The 19,015-nt window shown below is 43.4% G+C and overlaps 1 protein-coding gene across 4 annotated transcripts in view; it reads left to right on the top strand.

Moving 5' to 3' along the window:
* The window catches only part of DENND4A (DENN domain containing 4A), a 120,718-nt gene that overhangs the window by 53,530 nt on the left and 48,173 nt on the right, over window positions 1–19,015 (top strand). For all 4 annotated transcript variants that reach the window (XM_066592910.1, XM_066592912.1, XM_066592911.1 and 1 more), the window contains exons 2-9: window positions 2,906–3,238; window positions 8,043–8,292; window positions 9,847–9,916; window positions 14,071–14,240; window positions 15,311–15,552; window positions 15,873–15,939; window positions 17,261–17,319; window positions 18,823–18,967. In XM_066592910.1, the coding sequence (XP_066449007.1) occupies window positions 2,906–3,238; window positions 8,043–8,292; window positions 9,847–9,916; window positions 14,071–14,240; window positions 15,311–15,552; window positions 15,873–15,939; window positions 17,261–17,319; window positions 18,823–18,967 (1,336 nt within the window). The remainder of the gene's footprint in view (window positions 1–2,905; window positions 3,239–8,042; window positions 8,293–9,846; window positions 9,917–14,070; window positions 14,241–15,310; window positions 15,553–15,872; window positions 15,940–17,260; window positions 17,320–18,822; window positions 18,968–19,015) is intronic.

Genomic DNA, 19,015 nt, shown 5'->3' with positions numbered 1-19,015 from the left:
GGTCACACTATGTGGAGCTGTAAACATTGCAAGCGCGGCCGCCATTACAGGGAGGGGCTGTAGTCAACACAAAGGCATTACATTGTTCATTAGCAATACACATACCCCACTACATGCTTTCCCCTCTTCAATCTCTTAACTACGTTATACCTCCTCCTAGCAATCTAAAAACACCTTTCTTTCTGCTGGGCTTCCTGCTCATCTTCTGAAAACTTTCTACAGTCTATCTTACCTATCCATACTCATTTCTGCTTATCTGTCCATGACCTAACATTCCTTTCTGCAACTTTTCCTGATCCTTCTCTTTGTATAACATTTCTATATGTTTTGCATATTCCAAAACATCCTGTACTGATCCCTCATTCTATTCTGCCTGCTTATTCTATTCTATACTGTGTCCAGAAACTTCGAAGTGTTCCTTTGTAAAATCTGCTTTCTTCAAATCCTTCCAATATAACCTCTTTCCCACTCAGAAAAGACAAAGGAAACAGAAAGGGTTAATTGAAAAAAGCTTTCAGTTCACTCTCTTATCAGCACCCCTCCCCGCAATAATAAACACTGCACATTCTTTCTATAATAGCAGACAGACGGGATTACTGGAGAATACCCACAACGGCTCAGGGTATATATATATCTCATCCACCTTTATATCAACCCAAGGTCTACTAGCAATCCCGAAGAGCACTTCCTGTACACGTCCTAGACAGGACATTTAGCTATACACAGAGACTGACGATTATTTTCAATGACCAAGAGTTTCTGGAGCCAGCCGTCACACCACGGCTATATTCACCCGTAAATACCTTTTCACATATGAGAACATAACACGCTCAATCATAAAAGGTAAGTATACGTATCATAAATCTTCCTAACCTCACACTAGTATTACCTAGGAGCACGTGTCACTGGCGTGTTCCCTCAGACTTAAACAGCCGAGTCCGCCCTCCCGACACATTAACCCTCACAGAATTTATCTCTTGGTCTTGCATAAACAATTTTTAACCGTCTCAGACATAGCAGCCACAGCATACAAAATACCCCTTAAGCAGGTTAAAACGGTGGTCTTTTCCGAGTAAGAAAGAACTATATTACCTGCCTTTCATTGATTTATCACTCTGGATCAGGAACAGGCAGAAAAGCAGTCAGAACCCAGATCACATCGGTAGATTTACATAAAGCAATCTTACCGTGTTCTGTAGATTTTCGGGCCCCTGAGTTCTGCGTGCCATCCGCCGATCTCTGTATTTTTCCAAAATGAAAGAAATCAAAATCTCTTAACTCGGTCCACCCAGGAGACGCCACTGAACTGGATTATAGTTTTCTCCAGCAGGTTTCGGGGTATTTTGCAGCTTCCTAATTGTGTAGAAGCAGTATGCGCACACTGACCAAGTCAAACACGAGGTATCAGTCTCATGCTCAAAATGGCTCTCTGCCCAGAAACAGCCAGACAGGGCCTTTTATTGTACAGACACACAATGGGCGTGCAACAGGTTACATCAGTAACATATAGGATTCTCATTTGTCGGATCATATAGAACCCCCTGCCTCCCCTTCTCCCCACCTCTCTCAAGTAGAAGCCTTTGTCTTTAACATGTGTCCAAATCTGAAAGTGAAAGTAGATATCCCTTTGTTCAAGAAGATTCTGTGTGTGGGGGATGGGGAGGACTGGGAAAACACTCAAGCAATAACATAACACTGTGATTTAACTCTTTCCTTATGCAGCAGAGTTCCACATTAGGCTGAAGTCACAAAACACACATAATACGTCTAGTGCAAATCGATAGACATTTTACACCAACCAATCATCATGTCTATCACAAAGTGTGAACTAAAATATAAAAACATGTGTTCCCCGACAATAACAGGATCACTTGTGATTTCCAATATTGAGCCAGTGGCGATCAGCTGATCACTAGGCTGACTGCAATGTAATAAAGGGTTATCTTCATGAGATGCCTTTTTTGAAGATCATTCCCACCTAAAAACTGGCCATATTTTAGTAGTTCAGAAGTTGCCGTGTAGCCCCAGCCTTATACGTCCAGTCAGCATTCTGTGTCGCTGGCACAATTTGTATTTCTTCTTTTAAAATTCTATTTGCATGTAGTGATATTTTACTGTGCCCAGCGCATCAATGGGGAAGTAAAACCCCCAAATCTTCATAAATGCGAACAAGTCTGATAAACCGGGAAGTACAGTTTATTTTGGGGACTCTTTCAGAACTCTGACATTAACATTTTCCTACTAATAAGAAAAACAGAAGTTGGTTTCTTAAATCAGCAGTGTGCTAAATTACTTTTCTCATCAACCTCCGTCCCATATTCTCCATTACTGATGAGTTATTGACTTCTCTCCAGCTGCTAGGACTGTGTATTATATTTGTATTCACTTTTGAAGCTCTTCAGTAATAAAAGTTATGGAGTTACCCAGCAGTGTCCACTCCGTGGCCAGATATAAAGAGTTTCTGTCATCACTTCACTCTACTGTTATGTACTTGGCTGCCATATTGTGTCATATACCTAATTGGGGTATTCTGCGTTACTTAAATGGGTTCAGTTGGTAAAGGAAATCTGTCAGCTGCTTTAGCCCTTTTAGCTAAGCTTATGGGTTAAATGTAGGGGACCTGCTGAGCCTGGGGAGGTAAGTGTTGTGCTTACCTCCCCCCATAGTCAGCGCTGGAAGCCACCGCTCAATGCAATGAGTGGTACTGTTAAGTAAGTAGTCCGCCCGTTCTAATTCTATAGTGGGCGGACTACTTGGCACTGAACGACAGCTGACACCAGGGGAACAACGGGGAAGGTGCCAGCTTCGGGAAGGAGCCCTACTTAACTTTTTAGTATCCTCGATTCCTTTGTACAATCTCATTAAACATCATCCTGACCGTTACTATTGTTTCTTGTGATTTCAGCTGTCTCGCCCCAACTCGGAAGATGATGGAGGACAAAGGCCCTCGTGTCGCCGACTACTTTGTCGTTGCAGGATTAACAGAGTCGTCCAAACCACTTGAGGAGGAGATCCACTTTAACGATGCCTGCCATAAGATAGCTAAACCAAAGGAACCAATCACAGATATTACAGTGATCATTAAATCCCTCGGGGAAGAGGTGCCTCAGGGATATGTATGTATGGACACGACTCCGACCGGCATGTCGGCTGACCTCAATAATGGGAGCATCCGAGGCCCTCAGATATACTTGTGTTATAGGAGAGGAAGAGACAAGCCGCCTCTGACAGATTTGGGGTGAGTCCATACAATATCAGGCTTTTCTCTTGTGTAAAATACAAACAGAGGATTATGGGGAATGTGTCTGGGTGGGCAGAAAGACACATGAGTCCTTGAGTGTCCTTTCCCAGCCTGTCTGCTTACAATGTATTCTGTTATGGATACAGAATATGTATTACCTGGGAGCATTAGCTTATATCGCCTGCTTGAAGTGAAGTATTATATGGTGATAATCCTCTGTTGTTACGATGTGTGGATACCATAACATGGCTGATATCCCAGACAGAATAAGAGGTTTATTCGGTGGGATTTCTGTTTCAGGAGGACTCACAGGCGCACTACTGTGACAGTAAATACGGTTTTATTAAGTGGCCATTTTCTACAGTATTGATGGTCTATCTGTGTTTTTATTTTAGTTGAATGGAACTGAGCTGCAATACCAGGCACAGCCACTAGCAAAAGTACAGCGCATTGCCTGGTAAACAATTAAACGCTGTATCCCCTTCAGTATGCATCCCGCTTATTCTTTTATCCTCTGTTTTTATAAGTTGTGGAACATGAACTTCGAACACTGGGCCACCCATCACCATGTACTATTTTGGTGTAATACATGCCAATATAGAACATGCTGCAATTTTTTGAGCACTTGGAAGCCCCATGCTGATGAGTCACATGGGACCAAGCATTTGGACCCCCACCGGTCAGACACATATCACCTGTCCTGTGGATAGGTGATACACTGTTCGGCCTTTAGGCTCTTTTAGACAAATAGATATTTGCAGTAGCTAATAGGAATGCAGTAAGTGACCTAATAGCGATTACAGACAACGGTTTGTGTGAAGCGTACGTCTAAATAATCTTTCTAAAGTCATCCTTTGGTCACCTATTTAAAGGGGTTGTCCCGCGGCGAAATGCAAATTTTTTTTTTTCAACCTACCCCCGCATTCTGCCCCGTTAAAATCAATACCGTTTGTAAATTAAAAAAAAAAAAATCGCTTACCTCCTTCCCAGTTCGCGCAGCATCTTCATGTTCCGTTGCTAGCGTCCTCGTCTCCATGGTGCCGTCTAATTTCAGCATCTAATCTCCCGATCAGACGCGGTTGCGCAGTCCGGTCTTCTCCCTTCTGAATGGGGCCGCTCGTGCCGGAGAGCTGCTCCTCGTAGCTCAGCCCCGTCACGTGTGCCGATTCCAGCCAATCAGGAGGCTGGAATCGGCAATGGAACGCACAGAGCCCACGGTGCACCATGGGAGAAGACCTGCGGTCCACCGTGGGTGAAGATCCCGGCGGCCATCTTCGCAAGGTAAGTAAGAAGTCACCGGAGCGCGGGGATTCGGGTAAGTACTATCTGTTTTTTTTTTTTTAAACCCCTGCATCGGGTTTGTCTCGCGCCGAACGGGGGGGGCTATTGAAAAAAAAAAAAACCCGTTTCGGCGTGGGACAACCCCTTTAAGTCTCCTCTCAGCCTTCTTTCTTGTAAGCTAAACATTCCCATATCCTTTAACCGTTCCTCATAGGACATGATTTGCAGACCGCTCACCATCTTGGTAACTCTTCTCTGAACTTGCTCCAGTTTGTCTATGTCTTTTTTAAAGTGGGGTGCCCAGAACTGGACACAGTATTCGAGATGAGGTCTGTCTAAGGAAGAGTAGAGGGGGATAATGACCTCACGTGATGTAGACTCTATGCTTCTCTTAATACATCCCAGAATTGTGTTTGCCTTTTTGGCTGCTGCATCACATTGTTGACTCATGTTCAGTCTATGACCTATTAGTATACCCAAGTCTTTTTCACATGTGCTGCTTAGCCTAATTCCTCCCATTCTGTATGTGCTTTTTTTTAATTTTTCTTGCCCAGATGTAGGACTTTGCATTTCTCCTTGTTAAATACCATTCTGTTAGTTGCTGCCCACTGTGCATGCTTTTCTAGATCTTTTTGAATCCTCTCTCTTCCCTAGTTTTGGCTATCCGTCCTAGCTTTGTGTCGTCTGCAAATTTTGATCAATTTCTCCTCAATTCCCTACTGTAGATCATTTTTTAAAATGTTGAACAACACTGGGCCTAGGACAGAGCCTTGTGTTACCCCACTTGATGCATTCTTCCACTTGGATGTGCAGCCATTTATGACCACTCTTCGATCACTCAGCCAGTTCTGAATCCACCTCACAGTTGCCTTTTCGATCCCATATTTGGTCATTTTTTTCAATAAGTATGCTATGAGATACTTTGTCAAATGCTTTACTAAAGTCAAGATAAACTATATCTACTGCATTTACCTGATCAAACATAGAAATAAATTAGTTTCGTCTGGCATGACTTGTTTGTTACAAACCCATGCTGGCTCTGGTTAATTACTCCATTCTTATCCAAGTACTTGCATGCATGCTGTTTAATAATTTGTTCAAAGATCTTTCCCGGCATAGAAGTCAGGCTCACAGGCCTGTAGTTTCCTGGGTCCACCTTCTTCCCTTTTTTGAAGACAGGGACAACATTTACCCCCTTTTAAATGCTTCCCATTCTTCCTTCTTTTAGGGATTGTTAATGATTGTCCTTTGAGAATCTTATGTTGTAATATTTCCCAACCTTCTTGGACATTTCTGTCCTTAAGAACATCCAGCCATTGGATCCTTCCTACCCTTATTCAGAGTCCATTAAAATCTGTCCTTCTGAAATCCAACCTTGGGGTCTGAGACTTCTGAGGTCTTCCTTTTCTTGTTATCCAAAATTCAAGGATATGATCACCGCCTCCTAAGGTCCCAGCCAACCGTACTTCCTTCATCATTAATCTTCACTGACACATTGTAATTCTGAACAATAACTGGCATATTTACTGTGTAGTCGAGCAAGATAATTTTGAATGGCTGGATAGAATAATAAGGGATTTCACCCAAGAGTGCAATTCAGGAATTTATCTGGATTTTATTTTTTTATGGCTTCAGATTTTGAGAGAAATATGCTTTAAAGGGGTTGTCTGTAATCTGGTGTCACCGTGATCAGCTGGTGGCCAGGCATTTCTGCAGCAGTGGCCGCTGTAGGTGAGCGATGGTATTACGTGGCAGCCATTCAGACGAATGGCTGTCCTTGTAATACAGGAAAGCCTCAAGTCTGCCAGCACAGGAGCCGCTCTTATAGAGTGACTTTCCATCCAGCCTTATAGAGTTGAGTGCCAAGTGGACGCCTTCCCTCTATGACATCCCTACGACCTACTAGGGCATATACACAGAACCATGTCTTGTGTTGGTGGCAATGGTTTCTTTTTTCATCCTTGCCTTCCAAGAGAAATAACTTATTTTTCCTCCGAAAAACGTAAACCTTTTTTTTTTTTTTTTTTTAACTAGAATGTAAAGAAAATGCATTTGTGTCGTTCTTATGGTCTGTTTTTACTGTGTTGATTGTGTAGTAAGAAATTGCAAGTTAACCTTCGGTGGATCAATATTTTTTGCTGAGCGAACACTAGTTTTTTGTTTTTTTTTAAATTATTTAGCAGTATATACTACTTTTTTTTTTTTTTTTCCTTTTTATAGTTCATCGTATGGAATAAGTAATGTGATATTTTAAAAGTTTGGACTTTTATAGAAGCAGTGATACTAATTTATGTTTTTTGTCGTTTACATTTTTATGAAAGAAATTGAAAAAGTTTAAACTTTTAAATGTTTTTTTTTTTACATTTTTTTTACATTTTTGTAAGTTTTTCTTAAATATTTTTTAACATTTTATTAAACCTGCTAGAAATGTTGTGGTCATAAGTTAGCTGATAAAAAAAAAGTACATGAGAGGAGAGAGTCTCACGGACGGATTTCCTATTGAGACTCGAGGCCCTTTCAGATGGAACGATTACCATTCAAAAAATCGTTTAAAGAAGTGAAAGTGAACGATAATCGTCCAGCCTAAACTCGCACCAATGACCGTACTACGAATGATCGTCCACCTTTCTTTCGTCCTTGTTATGTAGGCATAAAAATCATCGTTGGCTCCTTCACTTATCGTTCCGTTTAAACAGCGCTCATTCAGTCCCCGTATTCGCTAATACAACCAATGTGAATGACTGAACGATTTCTCATTTGACCGAGCCAACGATGTGTCTGCTGTATAAACAGGCTGCCTAATTGAACTCTGATGGTAATCTTTGGTGTAAACTGCAGTGTCTGTGTACAGTGATATGTAGAAGCTGCAGAAGACAACACTTTTAATGAATTCCTATTGTAGAAATGATTGTCAGCCCTTCATACATACATTTAAGTGAAAAAATAGCCTCTCAGAGGTGTCCATGGCCTTTTTAGGATTTTTGTTATATTAGTAACAGTACAGTAGAAGTAATCCAATTAGCTTGTTACTTACCATAATAACTAATTACACTCCGTAGCACAAGAGTGCAACACAAAATAGACCCGTCCTGCCTGAGGAGAGGACGCCATCTATAGAACCTTAGGGAAGTGATGCTGCCAACCTCATTGAAGGCGTGATGCCAACCAGCTAGGTTTATTATTTGTAGGAATTTGCAGAGGAAATTGGCAGTACCATCTATCATCCGGGCAGTAAATCTAATAGAGATGAGCGAATCTACTCGGTTTGGGTGTTTTTGAACTCGAGCACCTCTTTTTCTGAGTAACTCACTACTCGGACGAAAAGATTCGGGGGGCGCCGGGGGTGAGTGGGGGGTTGCAGAGGGGATGGGGGGAGAGAGAGAGCTCCCCCGTTCCCCACTGTTGCCGCCCCCCCGAATCTTTTCGTCCGAGTAGTCAGTTACTCGGAAAAAGCGGTGCTCGAAAAACACCCGAGCCGAGTAGGTTCGCTCATCTCTAAAATCTAAGCTTTCTCTTCCAGGGTCTTATATGAATGGAAAGAAAGGCTGAAACAGGGTTGTCACATCATCCAGACTACACCGTACGGACATCCTGCCAACATCAGTAGTAGCACCTCCTCACAGAAGGCCTACATCACCTACCGAAGAGCCTCAGAGAACATGACCCAGAATACCTTGGCCGTCACCGATATTTGTATAATCATCCCCAGCAAAGGCGAGACTCCTCCACACACCTTCTGCAAGGTGGAGAAGAACCTCAATAGCAGCATGGTAAGACTTCAGGTGGACATTTAAAGGAACATTACACACTTTTTGTTGAGTGTCCTATCGTTGGAGCTTTCCCCGGCTATGGCCATTGTTCACAGGGTGTTTTAAACCAGACCTGAGGCGATCGGCTGAACGACAGGCCGCAAGATGCACAGAAATTGCATGTGAAAAGAACCCTTTATTTTAAATGGGTGTATTTACATGGGCGACTTTTTTTCTCTCTCATGAGATTTAAAAATTGCAGCATGTCCTATTTTTGGTTGATTCTGTTCAAGAATTGTTCATTTATTCCCTATGGTAGCAGAAAAAAAAATTAAACTCGCATGTAAATGCATGTGCAATGCGAGTTTTCTATTTTTCCTATTGGAACGGCATGCAATTTTTCTCAATCATTTCTCACGCTCATGAAAGTCACAAGTGCAGAGATCGGATGCAGTTTTCTCGGAAAACGCATTGAAATTACATAAAAATTCGGGAGTTTGCAAGTGTGATAACTGTCCGAAAAGCTCTCACCTGTGTAAATGCATCCTTAGGCTAGTTTTCACATGGCCGAGCGCGATATTGGGACGAGAAACTCAGACCAGTCGGCTCTCCTGACTTGTCTGTGTACATGAGATAACAATTCCTGGGCACAATAAAAGGGGGTTCTTAACGGTAAAAGCAGTGAGACTATGGAACTCTCTGCCTGAGGACATGGTGATGGTAAACTCATGAAAGGCGAATAAGAGGGGCTTTGAGGCCTTTCTTGAATGTTACGATACTACAGGTTAGAGTCAGTGATTACTCAGAAGGGTTATTGATTCGGGGATTATTCCAATTGGCAGAATGGGGTCAGGAAGGATTTTTTCCCCTTAAATAGGGAAAATTGGCTTCTACCTCATTGGGGGTTTTTGGCCTTCCTCTGGATCAACATTAGGGGTTAATAGGCTGAACTGGGTGGATATATGTCTTTTTTCGGCCTTACATACCATGTTACTATGTTTTTCTTATGTTTTATGTTATACATTCCTCTGTTGTTCCTCTTTGAAATGTATTAATAAACTGACAACTGGGTGCTACCAGTTCACTAGTCAAAGGGGTGTGTCCTCAGTGTGGTACTGATTGGACAATGTCAGTCTGTGCAGTGACAACCCCAATCGGTAACACTCAAGCGTCACTTTATTCATGCGGTTCTAGGAGGAATAACAGAGGAACGACATAACACAGAGTTGTAATTGCGTGGGTGATGGAGACGTCGGACAGCTGCGTATCCTCTGTACATGGCATCCGGGCTCTGCTTTATATTCCTCCAAGCACTTACACATGCGGCCAATAATAGGGACATTTCTGTCCACAAATCTGCTGTAATGTCATTTTTATGGAAAGTAACAGATTACTGTAGATTGGCTCTTTCCTAGTTTAACAATAGATTTAGTCGCGCCGCCTGTAGAAGCCGCTGATGACAGCTGCTCTAAATGGTAACGACCAGGCCTGATTTATTTAGGAAGCGAGTGCAGCCCAGGAGCCGCGCAGTGGATGTCTCTTTAACGTGATTTAGTGTCTTCTTCTCTCTTTCAGTGGGGTTCAGCAGTGTATCTCTGTTACAAGAAGTCAGTTGTGAAAGCCAACGCAGTATCCTATAAAGCTGGTAAGTAGTCATCGGAGTTATTATCATCGCGTTTTGACGATCATTACCGGGCTGAACCTGCAAATCCAGGTGCAGCTCAGCCATTAAAGGGGTTCCCTCAAAATCGCATTGGTTGCTCGGCATGTTCTATATCTCCATCCCTGTCTTCAGCACACAGGGCAGGCCTGGGCAGAGCGGGCTTTGTCTCTGCTGTCTCTCCTGCATTCAGTAAGTCACCTTTTGCGCAAACCAACAATGATGGAGTTCGCTCATGCAGCCAGTTTATACAGAGAAATCATTCATCTTACGTTCGCTTGATCGTTCAGTCATTCGCTGTTTATGGGGAACGAGTTGAGAACGAACGAACGATGATTTTTATGCCTGTATTAAATAATGAATTGTCCTCCAGCATTCAATTGTTGGCCATGTTTATACTGAACGATATCGTTCAAATTGACACGGTCCAACAATTTTTTTGAACGATATTCGTTCCGTGTACTAGGGCCCTGGGCTCGGCTCCCCTTCGTCTGACAGAAGGTTAACCCTTTCATGTGCACAGGTGCAGTTCAGCTGGTCTTATCGGGGCCATGAGAGCTCTTAGCTGCCTCCACTCTTCACACGGTGTAAGGCTGAGCGTCCACGTATGATTTGTCATAGCGTGATCCGTGGCGATAAATCGCACGCATGACACGCATTCCATAGGATAACTACGGAGAACGCAGGCCAACGTATACGACCGGTAAATCGCTCGTGTCTAAAAATCGCGGCATGCCGTGATTTTACGTGATTCTCCGCAATGAACCTATCATTAAGATAGGTAGATTGCGGTGACATTGGTACTCCCCCGCGGCGGAATATCACTTGCAATATTGCGTCCTGCCCATGGACACTCGGCCCTAATAAAAGTATAAAGGGTTAAACTTCGTTTAGATGGAACGTATATCGTTCAAATGAGTGAAAGTTAACGATAATCGTTCAGTCTAAACGCGAGCCAACGACTAACGAGAATTGTTCACTTCTCATTCGTCGTTCAGTTTCTGCAGGCATACAAATGATCGTTGGCTCGTTTGCTGATTGCTCGCTTTAACCAGCGCTCGTTCCGTCCTTCTCTTTCACTTTTACAGGCACTGAACAATTCTCGTTTGAACGAGCCAACGATACATTTGACTGTCTAAGCAGGCTGCACGAGTGCAAACGAGCTAGCGGTGACGTCACCCACTCGTTCTTACAAGAATCGGCTTGTCTAAAATGACCCTTAGGGTGGCTTTACATGGGGCAACTGTTGGCCGAAAAATACTCAACCCAGCGATTTTTCAGTGATAGTTGTAAAAAAATCGTAGCGGGCTCTACCTTTGTGCGTATTACGCCAAACACGCCAAAATAGTGCATAGGGATTGGCAGCACGCAGCAGGTGCACAATGCCACTTCGTACTTGGGCGGCACACAGTGAATTACGGCCTTTTGAGAATAGCTTTAATCTCTTCCGATTAACCCTTTCATATTCACTGGTAGAACTTAGTTGATCCTATCAGGGCTGTGAGAAGTTTTGCAGAGCTCCAGCCCCCTCCCATTTTACACTGTGTAAATGAAGACTAATGGGCGGACAAAGGGGCAATCTGCTCCAATTAACACTTTGAGAGCACAGTAGTATTATGGCCCTTTTACATGGGCTGACAGTCATTTAAACAACTGCACGAGTGCCAACGTCACCGCTAAGGTCAGCCGTGCTCGTGCAGAGTGTTTGCACAGAAAGACTTGCCACTGGATCACGGGCTTCTCGGCCGCTTCTCACTCAGCGCCTCACCTCCTATGGGAAGCACTTAGCAGGGAGCGTTTACAAATAATGAGAAGCCGGTGAGCTAACAAGGTTTCTTAAGCTGACGATGTAAGGAAAGTATCGGGCTTTTGACGAAAATGTTGGATTGTGGGATAACGCATTTACTGCACATTGTGAGCGTCGGTGTAGTAGCGCCATGTACAGTATATTTTGTTAGTATCCATCCACTATTAAAGGGGAACTCCTAAGTCCTTATTAAACACCATAAAGTAGTGAGAGCACTTGTATTACTCACACTTTGCAATATGGGGTAGATTTATCATAGGATGCCTCAGTTTATTAGACAGTATAATTTAAGACTCAAAATGGAGTATGCTGCATGATAAGTTTGGTGCAACTCTCTAGGTGTCGAAAACACTGTTTTAAAAGGGGAGCCCAGAAATTCCGAACCAATAGTTTCTCTTACTTTTCAGTCTCTTTAATTTTCCCATGCTTGCTAAGTTCGGATAAATGCCTCCTGCCACTCTATTGCGTGTAAACACCATATGTCTCTACACGCTGGATGAGTAACTGAATAATTAGAGGTAATCCGTGAGAAAAAGTTGGAGATCCACAGTAGAATCCAGATGTCTGGTAAGGATCTGTGATCCCCTATCTTTATGTGAAACCCTTCATTTTGGTTTTGTACCTTTGCCAACAGAATATTTGGTTGATGATGATCATAAACGAGCTTTCGAAGCTCCAAGCACTAATTATGCAGTTAGCTAAGTAGGTGTCAGAGCCTTTACTATCCTGGGATAATTCCCTATTGTTACTGTAAGTGAGCGTAATCAGCCCAGGGACGCGGTGAACGCTCTTCGTATTAGCTGGGATTGCTTCTGAAGTAGTCGTCCGGAATCTCAGTGACTTCTTCTAGAATGCTGCTCACATTATACAAGATTATATAGGATTTTTTTTATTTCTGGAAAATATGTATTTTTATGCATTACTCAGATTCTGGTCAGCTGCTTTTAACTTATTGTATTTTTTTTAGGAAACTGTGATAAGCGATACATTTGCTTTTGCAACTCTTTATCGGGGTTGTCACCCAGCTTTCTTGGAGGTCTGAGCAGCCTATGTGTCTAGCTATAAGGGGGGAGATTTACCATTGATTGACTACAAATCGGCTTTTAGGGAAAGCTCAGGGCAACCCCCATAGTGGCTTAAATGGGGACCATAATAGTTTCCAAAAGTCAATATACAATTGCAAGAAAAATGAAGACCCCCTTTGGGGTTGGCTGGATTTCTACATTCATTACTAATAAATGTAGTCTGATTCATTACCTAAGCCACAATTGTAAATAAGGATAATCTGACTAAATTAATAACACAGCCACAGTGCAAGGAGAGAAAGTATGTGAACCTTTGTGTTAATGATTTCTACAAGAGATAATTGACAAAAGTTGTTTCAGTTAAGGAAATGCGATTTGGAATTTGGGTTGCCCAGGTGCTTTGCTCTTTCTATAAAGGCACACAAAGCCTGGTTACTGACTAATCTGTTCTTCTTAAGAAAGATTGTTTAGAGGGAACCAGACCTCGATAAAAACAGCTTTCAAAACACCTTAGAGCACTTGTTATACAGACATCTGAAACTGAAAAGAGCTACAGCGCACAGCTAAATGACCTGAGTATCCAGCAGTCCACTGTTAGACAAATCATACATTTTATTAGTCATCAATGCAGAGTTCTAAGTCATTCTAAGTTACTGTTTTTCTTGTAACTGTTATTAAAAATCATAATATGGGTTCCCTGAAAGGTAAAACATATATTTTGTATAATCCTATGGATTCCTAGCTGCTTTATAGGTTGCCCTACCAACTTCACAAGGTGCTGCAGTGTCTGCCATGTGTCCCTATGAAGGTGTATAAACACCTCTGCAGATTTCTCTACGGGCCGTCTCACATGAGCGTTTGGTAATTGCGTGGTTTTGCACACATAATACGCTGTACCAATATCGCATTGGCGGCCATGTTTCTACTCACATGAATTGCATACAATATACACATAAAAATCGAAGCATGTTCTATCTTGCCGCTTATTACGGTCACATACACACCAATATACTACATGGCGAGGGGTTGCCTACAATGTATACGCAATGTCACGCATATATCTCACAGCCCGCACACTTCGATATATGCTCGTATGAGCCCGACCTTAACGACAGCTGACAGGGCTATTGTCGGCATTCTTGTATATTTAGTTTGTCTTGCAATTTTCCTTCTCCCAAACTGTACATAAGTAGATATTGGCATAGACAAACAGTTGGGTATATCCCCGCCCCACAGTCTTAATTGCTGTGAGTTCGTTATAAAGCCTTAATTCTGATGGAGTAATCAACATATTTCTGTTTGTACAGGGTTAATATGCAGATATCCGGAGGAGGATTATGAGTCCTTCCCTTTGCCAGAGTCCGTGCCTCTCTTCTGCCTGCCCATGGGGGCGACAATAGAATGCTGGCCGTCCAACAGTAATTATCCGCTTCCAGTCTTTTCTACCTTTGTTTTAACTGGGGCATCGGCTGAAAAGGTACAAGACATTAGGGCTTGTGGTAACGAGTAACGGCACGTATGTGTATATTTCTCTGCTTTACAGCTTTTTTATCTTCCCGTCTCTATTATATGCGCTCTCCCCATAACCTCTATGGATGCATCCTTTAGGATCTATACATGTAGCACTACTAAGTTTATTAATATAGCAGAACAGGGTTGGTCATTTGCCACAACATGTTTGGGGATCCCAAAGTTTTGTTCCACTGCATGCAGTGCCCCTGTCTATCCGGGATTGTAGTATCTGTCACACATCTGGCCAGGTGTGCATGAAATAACCCCCCACTTCACAGGTGTGAACACCGCCCATGTTTACACGCTTATTACGGCTGCAAATCCCGTCCCAACCTTGGGTCTGCTGACCCGAACTAACAGTAATAGGTTTATGTGATGCTGTTAGTTTGGGACTTTTGGACCCATGGTGTGGCTGGTAGTTGCGGAGTTAATACGGGTGCAGAAATGCACCCATATCACACTTGGCTTACATTTAAATGGGTATTCCTATCTTTGGCTTTCATGGCATATCTACGGGATATGACGTAAAAGTCGAAATATTGAGATTTGAGCTGCTCTGCCCGGCTGTATGGAGTGAGCTGTATGCCAGAAATACCCGTGCGGGTGTCCAAAAATGAAAGTGAATGGGGGTTGTAGAAACAGAGTAGCGCAGCATGCTACACCGTTTACACAATGCATGAGTTACGGACACCGCATAGCTTGCTTTGCTACGCTTTGTTTTTCTGTAACTCCCATTCACCTTTGGAAAATTGTGGAAACGGCATAAAAACAGCCCACTCTACTGTTTCCATGCTGCAGTTTATGGACGGGAATACCCCGTTGTCATATAGGACTCTTAGTACATCTGCAGGACCCAGTTGTCCTACCGTCTGACAGAACTGAACTTGGATAGAGGTCTATAATGATGTGAGCTCAGTAGAACCATGTGGGGTCCGGTCCTGTAACATGGACCCCAGAATATGGCCATTTTTCATCTTTGTTCTTTGGGTTTGTCGTCTTTTATTCTGAGATTTTCACAGATTGTATTGCCCCTAGGTGTACGGCGCGGCCATACAGTTCTATGAGCCATATGTTCATGAGCAGTTGACTGAAAAACAGAAGGTACAATTAGGACTGGCAAACAACGCAGAAGCAAAGCTGGACGCCTCTAAAAGCATCCATGTCAGCAAGTGCATCTGCCTCCTGTCTCACTGGCCTTTCTTTGATGCATTCAAGAAATTTCTCACTTTTCTCTATCGCTATTCCATCTCCGGACCTCATGTGCTCCCAATAGAGAAGTAAGTTATCCTTACTGGAGGCTGTAAATAATTCACCGCCATTGTCTTGTTTCATCGGCTCACATGAATCCGCTCTGTTCTCAGCAGCCAGACATGTAGTGTCAGACGGTTACTTACTGTATGGACGCTGCAGATCGGCTTTCAGACCTCCTTCGTGACCTGTGGGGGATCACTGTTGTACTTTATTTACTAATCTAACTTTTGTCAGATAAACGGTTTCTGCAACATGTTCTCTAATTAGCAAAAAGTAAAAGTTTGGCTTTGCTTTCAATAGTTCATGTTGTGACTTTATTTTACTTTTTTCTTCTTCTCTCGTCTAGACATATCTCCCACTTCATGCATAAAGTTCCTTTCCCTTCTCCACAAAGGCCGAGAATATTGGTACAGGTAAATCTACAGCAATCCTTGCAGCTATGTCTGTTGGCACTGATAAATATATACATAGAAAAATTACGAAGAATTAGTTTTATCTACCGTCATTGTGTAAAGAGAAGAGACTGGAGGGGAATATACAGAAAAAAAATCATAGAAAGTGGCCATATAGTTACCAGTAGGAGCGCCACATCCCTCCACATGCAGACAGCCAAAATACTAAATAGAGCATTACACAGGTGAAGCTACTGATGGACAACCACTCACACATCTTCCTTAGGGCTTATTCAGACAATCGTATATCAGCCGGGTTTTACGCCTGGCAGATATACGGCGTCTCTCTCTGCAGGGGGAGGAGGCTGGAAGAGCCAGGAGCAGTGCACTGAGCTCCTGCCCCCTCTCCGCCCCGTTCCAGAACTTAGCTCCGCCCCTACCATTGCAAATAGTGGCAGGGGGCGGGAACTCGGTGCACTGCTCCCGGCTCTTCCAGCCTCCTCCCCCTGCAGAGAGGGACACCGTATATCGGGCGTGAAAACCCCGGCCGAAATACTGTCATCTGAATAAGCCCTTATACTGAGGGGGGCACTAAACGTAAACCTAAAGTGTACAATGGGTGTCAGGCCACATAGTACATTTAGTGTACCATGCAGGCTATCAATCAGCTGATCAGACGCCCACTGTCAGCAGTACTACCCACAGGGGTATGGAGATGAAGCTGCTGCTCCGACTTTTGAGTAGTTGCCAGCGCTTGTAACTGCAGTTGCAGCTCCCATTGATGTTAATGAGAGCTGTGCCAGCAGTTGCAAACACTGGCCACTATACATGACTCGGAGCAGCAGCTTTTATTCTGTATCCCTTTGTGTAGCGGCACTGACAATGAGCACATGACCAAGTATTGATGACCTATCCTCTAAACCCCTTTAATCATGTTCTGGGAAGGATAACTTAAGTTGTAGAATCTCTGAAAGATTTACATGTAAAGGGGATGTACAGAATTAGAAAAAACACATCTGCTTGCTTTCTTCCCCCCAAGAACAGCGCCACGCCTGTCCACAGGTTGTGTCTGGTATTGTAGTACATTCACTTCAATGCAGCTTAGCCGCAATGGACAGCTAGGGTGCTGTTTTTGAAGGACAGCAGACATGTTTTTCTGATCCCGTACAACCCCTTTCACTTGCACTTGAATGCTCTGCTTTTGCTGCAGCACTTCACAGTGTTGCAATGATCATTATAACACAGTGTTTATTGTGCCGCTCGCCCTGTATGTTTCTTTTCTCATGTAAATCCAGCTCTTTTGCTCCGCTGATCAAACACAATTTGCTGTCTTTTCGAATAGCTGTCCCCGCACGATACCCTGATCCTGAGCCAACCTGTGTCCTCTCCGCTTCCACTGAGGCAAGTACCCGACTCTGTGCCAGCGCCGACACATACAGGTGCACTGGTAGGACTCCGGCTTCCTGTGGATTAGCATTGCATAATACTGCACCACTAAAGCTAATTGAGTCTGATGGGTGCTGTCATGTGACGGCCATGTTTTGTAAGCCTCCCGGCGCAGTTGGAGTTTGGTTACTTTAGCAACCTCTCTTCCCCTGCAGTGCGATGTCTCTCTGCTTCCAGCGTGGCACGGAATACAGCACTACGGCCAGCTCAGGACCGTAAGCTGACGTTCATTAGTGCACCAGGGAGAAATTGAAAGTACGGTGATTTGTCATTTGTCTGCTGCTGCATAATAGCGGAACATTTACATTTCATTACTGGAAAATTAATTAGTGCTGAATAATTATCTTTTTTTGGTTCTGGGAGCTTGCCATTCCTGGCAGGATCCCACGACCTTCACTAGCAAACTACAGAGACAGTGGAGCTCCTATTTAATTACTCTGTCGGCTGCATAGACCTGTGTTGGTTGCATTCCTAGTCCCACTAATACTCCTATAGATTTTGGTAAAACATTGGTAGCAGAATTATGACACACTTGAGTGCTAAAGGGTCTTAAACAAATACAATACGATAGCTTAAACTTTGATTTAACCTGGGTCGAACATGGTGCAGGTACACAGTAATGGATAGAGCAGAAGAGATACTGCCAAGTTAAATCTCATGTCGTCTTGTGTACTGGTATGTACATATGAACCGATGTTTCTATATGAACTGGATGAATTCAGTGGGAACAGTGCTTGCATTACCAACCCTGGCCACTACAGTGGGTACAGAGCTATCTACTTCCTGCTCTGTTCACACTCTCAGCAGCTTGGCGATTTGCTAAGCGATTGAGAACCTGAGCAAAGGACCCCTAACAAACAACTATTGATGACCAATCTCAAAAAGAGGGCATTGGTAGTAAAAAAAAAAAAGGTGGACAACCCCTTTAATTAAGATGAAAAAACAAATCTCCTGCGTGTGTGTATATATACTGTATTTTTTTAGACTTCAAGACACACAAGGAGAAAAAACTCACCAAGAAGCAAGTGCCTTCATCTTGATGGTGCCAGACCTCCTGACCATTTCCTTAATGATTGGGTAAAGTGCTCATATTCCGGCCGTGGGTAATACAGTGAATGCTTTCATTGGCTTAACTATGGAAAGCGCAGCCCAACGTACACGAGCGGAGAATCATAGCGATTCTCCGCTCGCGGGATTCAAATCGTGGCATGCTGCTGTTTGCCATGATTCTCCGCGGGGAGCCTATCAGATGGGCTCACCACAGAGACCTGTCATTTTTTTCCCCCTGCTCCCACGTGGCAGAATATCACTAGCGATTTTCCGCCTTGCCCGTCTGCAGGCGGCCTTACGGTTTATCAGACGGGAGCCGGTGGTGCTCCAGTAACAGTGTTGTGGGATGTGGTTACATATTTGTATCTTTCTGTTGTGTCTCTTTTAAACCAACTCTTATCTTAGCAGCGGAGGGAAGTTTTCTACACTCCTGCAGAACCTGGGCCCTGAGAACGCAGCCACGCTCTTGGTCTTTGCCGTGACGGAACACAAGATTCTTATCCATTCCTTACGGCCGTCTGTTCTCACCAGCGTCACTGAAGCTTTGGTCTCTGTAAGTCACTTTTATTACTCACAAACTTCATATTCATAAGAAACATGA

Source organism: Eleutherodactylus coqui, chromosome 2, assembly GCF_035609145.1.
Source record: "Eleutherodactylus coqui strain aEleCoq1 chromosome 2, aEleCoq1.hap1, whole genome shotgun sequence".
NCBI lineage: Eukaryota > Metazoa > Chordata > Amphibia > Anura > Eleutherodactylidae > Eleutherodactylus > Eleutherodactylus coqui.
The sequence above is the reverse complement of the archived record's forward strand: the minus strand, read 5'-3'. Positions and strand labels throughout refer to the sequence as shown.